The 12558-nt window shown below is 59.2% G+C and overlaps 1 protein-coding gene across 1 annotated transcript in view; it reads left to right on the top strand.

Moving 5' to 3' along the window:
- Positions 1–12558, top strand: part of CDH22 (cadherin 22) — a 46162-nt gene that overhangs the window by 20647 nt on the left and 12957 nt on the right. Inside the window, exons 5-8 of the mRNA XM_032217915.1 lie at positions 920–1087; positions 1321–1508; positions 1695–1948; positions 4301–4437. Of these exons, the coding sequence (XP_032073806.1) occupies positions 920–1087; positions 1321–1508; positions 1695–1948; positions 4301–4437 (747 nt within the window). The remainder of the gene's footprint in view (positions 1–919; positions 1088–1320; positions 1509–1694; positions 1949–4300; positions 4438–12558) is intronic.

Here is a 12558-nt window from a genome sequence, read left to right as displayed (position 1 = left end):
TTCGTACCTTCTTGAGGAATGTTTCTTGTCTCTTTAATGTCCACTGAGAGCATCTCCACCAAAGACAAATCCCTTGTGTGTCCAATCACACCTGGCCAATAAAGAATTCCTTTGCACGGAGGAGGAGGAGGGATGGATTGCCTGGATGGGGGGGGGGATGAGGGGCCTTCAGGTCATTCTGGACTCCTGGGGACCAGGACGGAGTGTCGCGAACCTCTTCTTCAAGGCTCCCGGTGGCTGCCCTGCTGGGCCTGAAGGCCGAAGGGCTGGCAGAGTGCTTTGCCCGCAGAGAGGGTGAGGCGGTTACAGCTGGCCGGGACCCAAAGGGGGAGGAGGGCGGTCTGAGTAGCCCCCCCCCCCCGGTTCTCCCTGGCTGCCCTTCTCCGGAACGGCCTCCATTGGCAGCAGCTTCCTCAGAAAGGGCTTTCTGCCCGCTGCCTTTTGCCAGCGCCTGGCCCGCTGTTCTTAGGCGCAGCCCCTGGGAGGACCTGGAGGGGGTTCCCTGTTTGCTGTGACCAGAACCCCCGTCTCTCTGGTCCATGTGGGGGTTGCCTGAGGAGAGCACCTTCACTCGGTTGCCGTTGTTTGGCTGCAGCCGGTGAGAGCCTCCCTCCTGGACGGACGGACGTGGCGATGCCCCCCTCTGGGCTCCCTTAAAGGGGTCCCTCCGGTGGGTGGGCTACAAGGGCACAGCCTTGCCTCCTCAAGACCCCACCCTCAGCAGCCCCTCCCCACACCCTCTCCCTGTTTGTGCAGGGCAGCAGCCCACAAAGCGCCCCAGGAAGGCCCAGGGACCCCCAGCTGAGCTCCCCCCCCCCGTGGCTGTTATGGAGCTCTGTGGGTGGGGGGGTTGCTTGGAAAGGAGGGGGGCAGCAATTGGGGGGCGGCCTCTCCTCACGGACCCCTTGGCCTCTTGCAGGTGTGATTCGGACAGCCGTGGCAAACCTGGACCGGGAGACCCAGGACCGCTATGAGGTGGTGGTGAGGGCCACGGATATGGCAGGGCAGCTGGGGGGCCTCTCGGGCTCCACCACCGTCACCATCGTCATCACTGACGTCAATGACAACCCCCCTCGCTTCCCCCAGAGTAAGGCCCTGGCCTGGGGGGGAGGCAGGGGGGAGGACCCCAGCAGAGCTGGGCTCTGGCTGAGGGCGAGGGGGCTGCCCAGGACCCCCAGGGCCACAGCACCCAGCTGCCCTCACCCACGCGCAGCTCAAGGGGGGTCCTGGAGAATGGTGGGAGGGGGCTGTCTCTGTGGACCCCTCCCCCCTTCCTCCACCAGAATTCAGCTCTTCTTTCCTCCCCCCTCCCCTCCCCAGAGATGTACCAGTTCAGCATGGTGGAAACAGCCCCGGTGGGCATGCTGGTCGGGCGAGTGCGGGCGGAGGACGCCGATGTTGGGGAGAACACAGACATGGCCTACCAGATCAAGGAGGAGGGGGACCGGGGGCCCTTCCGCGTGGCCACCGACAGCAACACCCAGGAAGCCCTCATCTCCTTGCAGCAGGTGAGTCCCGAACTCGGAACTGGGAGCCTCCCCTCCCCCAGGGGGCAGGAGCACATGCCCCTCCCCCACGGCCGTGGAGGGTGAACCCTCCCCCTGGGCCCCCTTCCGAATGCAAGGGGTCGGTCACTGGGGGGCAGGGGGAATAAGAGGGCAGAGAGACCCCAACCTCCTCCTCCTCCTTTTCAGCCTCTGAACTTCGAGGCCCAGGCGGTGCACACGGTGGTCTTGGAGGCGCTGAATAAGTTCGCGGAGCCCCGTTTTATGGGCCTGGACACCTTCCGGGACCAGACCATCGTTCTGGTCTCTGTGCTGGACGCAGACGAGCCCCCCGAGTTCCGGCCTCCCAGCGGCCCCCTGGAGGTGCAGGAAGACGCCCTGGTGGGCTCCCTGGTGGGGGTGGTCACCGCGGTGGACCCCGATGCGGCCAGCAGACCCGTTCGGTAAGTCAGGCCAGTTCACCCCCCCCCCCTGGGAGGAGGGCTGGAGGAGCAGGAGGGCCAGCCGGACGCAGGTTTGGGGAAGGGACCGTGGGCAGCTGGGCTCGGAGAGCTGGAGCAAGGCTGGCAAAACGGCCGGAACTCACCCACTGCAGAGAAGATTCCCTTGCGGGTGGGGGGTCTTTGGCTTCTGTCTGTCATTTGCCCCTCGGAAAATCTCTTCCTAGCCTGATTTGGGAGGAGGGGCCCTTCTGCCCCCTCCTCCCTCCGCCTCCCACGGTCAGCCCCACTGACAGCCACAAAAAGCGGCTGTTCTGAAGTCAGTAAGGATGGGGGGGGCTCTCAAAGGGAGGGGGGTGTCTCTTGGCACTTATTCAGGCTCCCAATGACAAAAGGGCGGCTGAAATATTTACGGCAGGTCAGGGAGGGCCTGGCAGAGTGGGAAGTCAGCAGGCTGGTTGAAAAGCCGTTTCAGGAAGCGGTGAGGAAGGGGCTCCCCCTCCTCTTCCTCCTCCTCCTCCTCCTCCCCCTCCTCCTCCTCCTCCTCCTCCTCCCCCTCCTCCTCCTCCTCTTCCTCCTCCTCCTCCTCCTCTTCCTCCCCTTGTGAGAACAAAACAGTCCAGGGAAGGGAGAGTTGGGGTGGGACACAGGCGGGCGCCAGCCAAGGGGGCAGAGCTGGAACGAGCTCAGCCTTGATTTGCTTCTGGAAATGCATCCTGTATTTATAAACTCATTGATCAGCCCCCCCCCCGCCCCCCCAGGTGTGGCTCTGGGCAGGTCAGGTAGTCAAGCAAGCATCGAGACCAATAAACCTGCAGAAGTAAAAGGCCCCTTTCAAGCCAAATTGAAACCAGATTAAAAGCACAAGCCTTGCATCCATCAGCCCAGCACTCTGGAGCCTTTCGGAGGGGAGCCAGGCCAGGCCAACCGAACCTCCCGGCCCACGATGCTCCCAAGGGGGGGTCAGGAAGGCCCCTGCCCCCCCAGGCTGAGAGAGGAAGCTCCGCCCCTTCTGCCGGACCTGATGGCATGGATTGATGGGGGGGCGGTGGGTGGAAACTGGATGAATTGAGGGGGGGCTTCTGCAGAGAGTGGGCTCTCTTGCCTTCTCTAAATACGAGAACAGGCAGCCGGCCTGTGTGATACAGCAGCCTTTGGCCAGACTGGTTGTCAGGAGTTCTGCAGGACCCCTCGGCCTCTGCCCTCCCCAGCAGCCCCCTCACCCGCCCACCCTCCGCTCAGCCACCTGCCCTGCACCTCTCCATTCGTTGCCCAAGGAGGCTGGGACTTGGGCTCCTCTGGGTGATGGGGGGGGGGGGAATTCTGCCTTAGGGATTCATGACTTCCGTCGGTCGGTCGGTTGCAGGAGTCCTCGTGCTCCGGACACGGAGAGGCTCCCAGCTGGTCCGTGGTTGCTGCTCTCTGCCTGAGCTGGTGTGGTGCCCCCTCTCCAGGGCCCGGGGCTGTGGGCAAGTGGGCCTCTGGCTCTGGCCCTCCAGCCGGTTGCCCCCCCACATCCCTGCTGCCTCCTTCCCTCGGGCCTTCCCCCCCTCAAGGTCTCCTGAACGAGCCTCCTCCCTCTTCGCTTTGCCATGTCTGCAGATTTGACGAGTGCCCTGCCACTCCTTCCTCCGAGCCATTAACTTTATGGCACTGGCACTTTGGCAAAGAGCCTCACAGACGCAACCTCCCTGCCCGCCGGGTGCCACCAGGCTGGGCTGGGCATGCAAAGAGCCGGCAGTACCAGCTGGAGCTCCGGAGGGGGGGGGGAGGCGCAGCTCTTCCCTCCATGCTGACCTTCTCCTGATGAAGTTTGGCAGCCCAGCTGTTGGCTCTTGGTCGGCAGAAGCAATGAAGCCAAGAAGAGACCCCAGCCCCAATTTGCAGGCTGCCTGCCTCTCATGACTCCCCTGCAGCCGCCTGGGCTGACCCCCCCCCCCGTCTCTGGGACGGTGGCAGCAGCTGCTGCTCTTGTGTTGGGTTTTTTCTGGGGATGTGGGTCAGGGGGGGTGAGGAGGGGGACCTGTGGCTGTGGGGAGGGGGAAGATGGGGCCGCAGGAGGGCACTCCTGGAAGGGGGAGCTTGCTGGGCATGGCCCTGGCAGCCCCACGTGTGCCTTCCCGAGGGGAGGAAGGGCATGGCACAGCAGGAGGTGGGCTGATGGGTGGGGCTCGTGGAAGGACCCGGGCACACCCTGTGCCAGGCTGCTGCTGGGTGTCTGCCAGTGCCAAGCCGCTCGAGGGCAGTGCAGGTCTCTGCCCAGCCTTGCGCTGCCCGACCTCCTTGCCCGCCTGCCTAGTTCTGCCCAGCCTGGCCAGCTGCAGCTTTTGACTGCTGTGTCTTCTGGGCCCCCAGGTATGCCCTCGAGCCCCCCGAGGACACGGGGCAGATTTTTGATATTGATGCCCAGACTGGAACCATCCTGACCAGGCAGGCCTTGGATCGAGAGACGGCCGGCTGGCACAACATCACCATCCTGGCCATGGAGGCTGGTGAGCTGGCTGGGGGGGCTGGGGGCGGGCGGTTGCACGGAAGGCCTTTGTGAAGGGGGGGGGTCTGCTGGAGCCTCACCTGGTGCCTGATGACCCAGCATTGCCCCCCACCCCCAGGGGGGAGGCTGGACCGAGCTGGCCTGGCAGAAGCCCCCCACCCCCCACCCCTCCCGAGTGTTTTTATGGATCCAGGAAGAAAAAGGGGTCAGACAATTCTCAGGACGAGCAGCACCCTGTTAATTTGGGGAGGGGCAAGGAGGGCCCCTCTTTGGAAGGGCTGGTCCTGAGGGTGCCATGGAGTCCAGCCGGCCTCGCTTGCCCAATTAGACTCCCCCTCCTCTCAGCTCTATGTGGGACGTGTCTGCTTTGCCCCTTCCTCCCTGACGCCCCCCCCCCCATTTCTGCTTGGTTTCCCTTCTGCTTTCTTGACAGGGGCCCCTAAATGCTGTGGGGGGGAAGGAGTGGCAGAAGGGGATTGCTGTGGGGGGGAGCAGAGAAAGGGCTGGAGGAAGGGGCTGAGCCCTGCCACGCACCCTGAAGGGGCTGTTCCTGTCTGCAGGGTGGGTGCAGATTGCCTTGCGGAGGCCCAGGGACTGCACGGAGGGACTCGTGTGTGTGTGTGTGTGTGTGTGTGTGAAGGCTGCATGCGTGATGCCAGGCGGTTCTCCTGGTCGCCCATTCCAGGGGCTTCTAGGAAGGTCTCTGTTCACACGGCAGCTTTAACCAGCTGGTGAGGGAAGGGTGGGTGCCTGGGTCGTTAGGAAAGCCTGTGGTCCTTACAGTTCAGTGTGTTAAGAGAGCCTGTTGTGTGAATGCGGTTGTTGTGGTCCTGTGGATCCCCGCAGCTAAACTCGGACCTTGAGGCCCCCTCATCACTCCAGCCAGTCTTTGCGTGAAGCCCCCCCCCCCCCCCAGTTGAACCATCCTTGCGGTGCTTGACGTGCTGGAACGGACGGCTGTCACTCAAGAGCTTTTTCTCCTGCGTTCAGGGAAGCCTTGGTGGAAGCGTTGATGGGGCTGCTTGCCCAGGACTGTTCGGGCGGCTGTGCATCCACTCAGCCACCGGGCCGCCCAGCCTTCACTTAGCCAGGGTTAGCGCAATCACTCTGTAGGCTCCCTCGGATGCTCCCTCTTGAAATCAAGGAGCCCGGTGCCACCTCCGCCCAGAGGGCCTGACTCTGGGCAGGCTCAGGGGCACACGGGAGGACGGAGGGGGCGCCCGGCCTGGTGTGTTGGGGTCCGTGGCATCGCAAAGAGTCGGGCACAGCTTAGCCACCAAACAACCAAAAACGCCCCTGGCATCCCAGCCCTCTGATGCAGGCCGCTACCCACTCAGGAAATCAGGGAAGGGTCCCTTGTGGCCCAGAGCTCCCCGGCCTTTGCTGATGCTCAGGTTGTGACGTTGATGGGGGGGTCTTTCATTGTCTTATGAGTGTGACGGCCTGAAGCTCCTTTGTCTCCTTGCAAAGCTCTCCCCCGCTTTGTCCCCCCGCCCCCTCGTCCCCCCACCCCCACCCCCGAAGCCAAACCTTCAGCTGCATCCTTCAGTCTCATTGGAGGCGGCTCACCTGGTCCAGGCGATTCGGACGGGTTCCCAGTCAATGGTGATTTCCCAGACCGTCTCTGTCCGTCTCCCCTCTCCCCACTTTCCTCCTCCTCTTCGCAATTTCTCCCTGAAAAGCTCAGCCTCCTGTCAGGCGATGGAGGCGGAAGGGAAGCTGAGCAGGTCAGCGATTCCTTTGTTACCTGTTAGCACCTTGCCCCCTTTACTCTGGCTTCCCTTTCTTTGACCGGCATTTCGAAAAGCCCCTTTCTGTTATCCTTAGCATCCTTTGCTAACCTCGGCTCATTACCAGCCTTCCTTGCCTCCACATTTCCGCCCCCCCCCCGTCTCCTCCCCCCCCCCCCCCGCGATCCGTCCCGCTCGCCATCGCCTGCCTCCCTCCTTTTCCCTCTGCGGATCCTCTCTGAGCTTTTTGTGCAGACACAATGCCTTTTTCTACTCCGTTTTTTAATTTCTCCTTGCAATTATTTGCTATTGTCCTTTTAGTATCTCCTTATTTAAGACCCCCCCCCCACCAATCTTGTGAGCTCTTTTCCCTTTAGTTCCCCTGCCATAGAGCTCCATTTATTAAAAAATGGTATTCTGAAATCTGAGACACATATTAAAATTCCCTTAAAATTAAGGACTCTGGTATTTATTACATCATCCCCCCCCCCCCCAGGGCTGCTTTCCCTTCCTTAATTAACTCTTCCTGTCGGACGCTGGCCTTAGGGGGGGGGCTTCCCCCACCTCCTCAAAGAGGAAGGGACCGGCCAGGCCTCAGGGATTCCCTGAAAGGGCCCTTTGGGAGATTGAGCCTCCCCACAGAGGTTGAGAAAATGAACTCATTAAAATCGAGTCCTGTTCCTTTGAGAGCATCTTCTCTTTGGTCAGACGGTCAGTAGTAGATACCAACGGAAATACTGTTTGTGGCTCCTAGGAACCTCCTGAGCCTTTTGTTCAGTGTGTCCGTGGGTGGACAATAGGCCCCCTTTCCTCCTTATCTGAACTCCTTTCTGAAGGGTTTGCCTCCTAAAGCTTCAGAGAAGGCAGTTTGAAGTTCCCCTGATCCGGGTTCCCTCGCTTTGGGCAAACAGGTTTTTGCCAGATCTTGTAGCCAACAATCCATCATCCAAATAATTCGATCCCTGTGAGCCCCGTTTGCCCAGTGGACGTTCGTCTGGGGAGATTCTCCATCGTCCAGGTCAAGATTGTCCCAGTGATGCTTTTCAAAAGGCAACTGGACTCCCCCCCCCCCCACCCTTAAAATCATTTCGCTTCTCATCCAAGAAACGTCTTCAGAACCTTCCCCACCATTCAGCCAGGAGCCAAGGAGGGAAAAGGGAGCCCAGCTGCCTTTTGGGAAGCAGCTTCAGGGGCTGCTCTGGTAGAAGCCCTTCCAAGGGGCTGCCTGCCTCCCAGGGGGATTTCAGCCCCATCCTCTTTATGGCCCAGAGGATCCTTTCGGGGCCGGGATTGCGGCCACGGAGCACAGCGGTTCCACGGGTGCCGAGCTTCATGACCGCTCTTCTCAGGGACGGAGAGTCCAGTTCCAGTTGTGGCTGTTAAGCAAGCAGTGTCAAGACTCGTGGCCTCACGTTGTCGTCACCTGACATGTCACAACTTTCCCCCGCTTCGCTAAACCAGGGGTGGGCGTGGCCAGTGTGCGACACATCTGGCCTCAAGTTTTGCACCCCTGATTTCTTCTCCAAAGGAGAGTAAGAGAATAACCGAGGAGTCGGAAGGGACCTCGGTGGTCTTCTAATCCAACCCCCTGTTCAAGCAGGAAACCCAAAATCATTTCAGACCAAGCTCTTCTTAAAAACCTCCAGTGTTGGAGCATTTTCAGCTTCTGGAAAGAAGTCGCTGCACTGGTTAATTGTTCTCCCCATCAGGATAACTTCTCCTTAGTTCCAGCTTGCTTCTCTCCTTGTTTTAGTTTCCTTCCATTGCTTCTTGTCCTGCCTTCAGGTGCTTTGGAGAACAGGTCGACCCCCCCCCCCCATCTTCATTGTTACAGCCCCTTGCACACTGAAACACTGTTATGCTCCCCCCCCCCCCGGTCCTTCTCTTCATTAGACCAGATATGCCCAATTCCTGCATATCCATTTTTCGTACATTTTAGCCTTCAGCCCCCTAATCATCCTTGTTGCTCTTCTCTGCGCTCTCCCAGCCCCTCAACATCTTTTATAGGCAAGGATACCTTGGTAAGGCCGCCCTCAGGAGAAGAGAAGGTTAATTTAGGATAATTTGTTTGGGAGGAACTGAAGCAGAGGAGGCATTCAGCAGGCTCTTTTTTTTAAAAAAACATACATATTACATTAAAAAATATCATCAGTTACATGTCTACGTAGCATGTTTGGTCACAAACATTTGTGCGTCACCACTTACAGTAGCAAATAAAATCAATAGTTATCAACCCAAAATATATTAATGCATTGATTATCCTTGTAAATCATATATTCAGTTTACTCTTATAATTTCTTCCTTTTAAACATGTATTCTAAAGATTAAATTCATATGTATGCTAACTATCTGTTACATCATTGTAAGTCTATTTAATAATAACATATCTTTATGGTATCATCTATCTTATTCTGGAATTTCTTTCAGTATATAAAGAAAAGGTTCACCAACATTTTATATTTGTGTATCATTACTTTTAATTATATGTAAAACCATAAAATACCAAATGTATATAAGTACATCTTTATCATTATATCTCATATATTCCACTACAATTTTCGTTTCTTCATTTTAAACAAAATATTCTAAATATTCAATTCATATATATATATATATACCAATATTCCATTACTTTGTTATGAATCTATAGAATATACAATTCATATGAATATATATACATACACCTTACATTGTTATAAATCTATAAACATCTATATAAAAGTAATGCGTCTTTATAGTATCTCCTATCACATTCTATTCTATGTTTTACCAATGGATACACTTATCATAATTTTGAATTGTAATAATAGAATGTGATGTGAGAGAGTATAAAGGCATTCAGCAGGTTCTGACCAGGTCTGGAAAACCGGTAGTGGAAATTTTGAGTCATTTGGAGAACTGGTAACTACCACCACTGGCTGGCCACGCCCCATCTGCTCTCTGCCTCCTGAGTCCCAGCTGATCGGGAGGGAGTGGGGATTTTGGATTTTGCAGTAACCTTCCCCTGCCACGCCCACCAAGCCACGCCCACAGAACAGGTAGTAATTTTTTTTAAATCCGACCACTGAATGAAACTCTTGGCGGCTCTTATTCCACTCCCCACCAAGCGCGCATAAAGCTGCTTTCATAACCTCCCCCTGGGTGCCTGATGTTGATGCACAGATTGTTCCCTAAGATGTCGGCCACGGGAGGCACCCACTGTTTTGCATTTCAAGCTCTCAGGTCCACTGTTTATTCGGGGGGGGGGTGGAAGGTGTGGCCTGGAAGCTCTGCTGCCGACCCGTTTCCTGGCTGTGGGAAGCTGCTCCCCGGAAGCCTCCGTGGGACCCTCTGAGCTGCTTTGCAGACGTCCCCTTGCCCACCGTCAGAGCTGCCCCGGCGTGGCGGTGAAACCTGTGTGAGGAAACCAGAACGTCGCCCTCTCCTCCCCCTGAGCTGCAGAGATGCCGGAGCCTCCCTCTAATCCCGGCAGAAAGGGGGGGGCTTCCGCAGCTCTCAGAAAACTCCCCTTCCTCACAGTCAGCAATTACTCAAGAGGCGACCTTCTCACCCCCTCAGCTCAGTCTGCAATTCTGTGGGGCACCCGGCTTCTTCTCCGCTTCTGCCCTTCCCGTCTCTTCCGCCGCTTGAGACACCCCCGCTGGGGGCCCTGATCCCTTCTGAGTTGAAGGCTGAGAGCAAAGGCATTTTCTGCCCAAATGGGGTTTCGGGGGTGGGGGGGCTGCTGTCAGCCAGGGGACGCATTGCCTGGTTTAGCCGAGTATTAGCCGGGGATCAGGAGGGTTCGGGGGAAAGGCTCCTCCAGGAGCAGCTCCGGGAAGGCTGGTGCCAACCAATGGGCATCCTTGCGCTGCTTCAGCCGGGGCCCACGGCCTCCCCTTTGCCCCCACGCCAGTCTCCTCCGAAGCAAAAGCTTGTTGCCTCTGCCCCACCCCGTGCCCAGTCCAGAGCTGCCCAGGAGGAGTTGGCGTCAGGGTGGGGCTGGCAACGGAGTGCCAGGATCATTTCGGCTTCTCCGGCTGCAGAGCCGCCCTTGGCTGCCTCAGGCCGCCTGTTCTGCACAGCCAGATCACCCGCCTCACAGCCCACGACGGTGGCTGCCTGGTGGCAGGTTCCCTTGCCTCGCACCTGCACCCTGTGGGCCCAGGGCAGCCACGGAAGCGTTTGCCTGGCCTCTGCTCCCCTCACACGCAGCCACGCACACAGGACGACACACCCCGTGCTTTTGAGCGCCGTGTAGAGGCGAGGGTTGGCTGGCTTCCTGGTTGATTCTGGGGCAGCGGGGGGGGGCTCTCTCCCCTCCCTTCCTCCCCAAAGAGGAAGCCCCCCTGGCGTGAAAGCTGCTCTTCCCCACTTCAAAGACAGGCGGAGGAAGCCGAGGCCGCTGCCGGTGGAGGCTCCTCTGCCTGCTTTGAAGCCGCTGCCTCTCCTTCAGCTGGCTGGCAAGGGCCTTCCTGGCAGGCGCTTCCTCTCCTCCGGGGCTCAGCTGTGCCGGTGGAAGCCGCGCTCGCTCGCTCGCTTCTGAAGGGGCAGGTGCGGCCGTGGCTGCGCACATCAAGCGAGCAGCCAAAGCGAGTGAGGGGGGGGATGCTTGTCTGGATAGGAAGTGGGAAAAGATGGAGGGAGGCAGGAGCCCCACACTGACGGGAGGGGAGGGGAACTCTGCCCCTCCCCGGCCTCGATCCAAGGCCTTCCGAGCGGCAGGGGCTCCCCAGTCTGGGCCGTGGGTGAAAGGCCCAATTCCCAGGCAGAGCCTCCCCTTACTGGACGTCTTGCGGGGGGGGGGGGGGGGCGGATTGGGACCTCCCATCCTGGGAGAAGGCACAGTGCTGTGGAGCAGTCAGCCTTGCCCCCCCCCCCCCCAGTGCCATGGGTCGTCCAGAAGCAGCTGTGGGGGATTTGGAGTCCCTCCGAAGAGGCCCCAGGAGCTCATGGTTGCTGCCCCCTGGTGCAAACTCTTTGCATGCAACCTGGGTTTACTCCTTGCCCCCTTCTCTGTCCCAGCCCGCCCCCCCGGGGTAGCTCTGGGTGGCCACCCCCCTCCCCCGGGCAGCGGCCTGCCATGGGCGCCCCAAGCCAGATTGCCCCCAGTTGCCTTCAATATTGCCCTCCAACCAAAGGGTGTGGAGGCATTTTCTCACCCAGAGGCTGCTCACCTCCCTCCTGGCTGGGGCCATACAGGATGGTAGCCTCAGCAGGTCTCCTTGAGGGCATTCGGTCCACCCCCAACCCCAAAAAGTGGCCCTGTCAGGTGAGGGGAACACCCAGCTCCCCGTCCTCGGAGCGCTTCCATGGGGATCCGGCTGTGCTGGGGAGCCCCTCTTGGCCTGCTCCTTGCAAAGCTCTTCCAGGCAGCCTCTGTTTTTGGGGGACCCCCGTTCCTCCAGGGAGGGCCCCCCATTGGCTGTCTCTGCCTTTCTCTCCTCCGCTTTCTCCTCCATCAAGCGGGCTCTGACTGGCGCAGAAGAGAGTCAGGATGACGCCTGTCACTCGAAGGGAGGCGCCAGCTGGGATCGCCTTGGCCTTTTGGGAAGGAGCCGGGGGGCCCTTGGCTGCCTTGCTCTGCCTTCTGCTCCGGTGTATCCCGGGGGCTTCACACCCCCAGCGGAGAACTCCCCCTCCTCCTCCTCCCCCCGTCTCTCTCAAGCCGCGCAAGAGCCATTCCCGCTCTTCCTGGCAGGGAGAGATGGATGCTGGCCCAGAGGCAGCCTAGGGAGGGGGCTTCACTTCTGCCGGGAGCCTTTTTCTCCTGGCTTCCTTCCTCATTAAGAACCAAAAGGGAACCTTTGGGTCCGAGGGGGCAGTGGGCGGGGGGGGGGGCAGAGGCAGAAAAGGCGGCCCCTTCCCTGAACCTTTTGGGTCTGGCCCTGCTCCGAGGGCAGAACATTTTCCTCTGCCCCAGCTCAGAAGGAGGCGAAGGTGGAAGTGGGGGTCGCTCGGGGAGCAGCTCTTGCCCCCCCCAGCCCCCACCCTCTGGCCAAGGACCACAATGCAGGCAGAAAAGGCAAGGGGGGGGGAAGCCGCTGGGGAGGCACCGGCAGGCGTGGGGGGCATCTGGTGGGTGACGGCCTCGGTGCCGGGCTCGGCTGCGGGCAGGCCCTCTGCCAGGTGTGGGGCCAGCGGGTTGGGCAGCCGCCGAGCAGCCTGTCAAGCGGCATTAGTGCCAGGGCTGACGGCCGGCGGCTCTCCTGTCAGGAAGATCTGACTCATCCATTCTAGCTGTCCAGACGCTGCTGCTACTGACATTATCTTAACGTTTTGTAATCATGAAATATTAATGGCGGATATTGAATTTAAAGTGCAATTTATGTCTGGATCCCTGGCTGGAAAGGGCAGCCGCGAAGGTAAGGCTGCAGAGTGCCTTGCCGGGGGGAGGGGGGGTGGCCCCTGCA

This window comes from Thamnophis elegans, chromosome 5 (genome assembly GCF_009769535.1).
Source record: "Thamnophis elegans isolate rThaEle1 chromosome 5, rThaEle1.pri, whole genome shotgun sequence".
Taxonomy (NCBI): Eukaryota; Metazoa; Chordata; class Lepidosauria; order Squamata; family Colubridae; genus Thamnophis; species Thamnophis elegans.
This window is presented reverse-complemented; position numbering and strand designations above follow the sequence as displayed.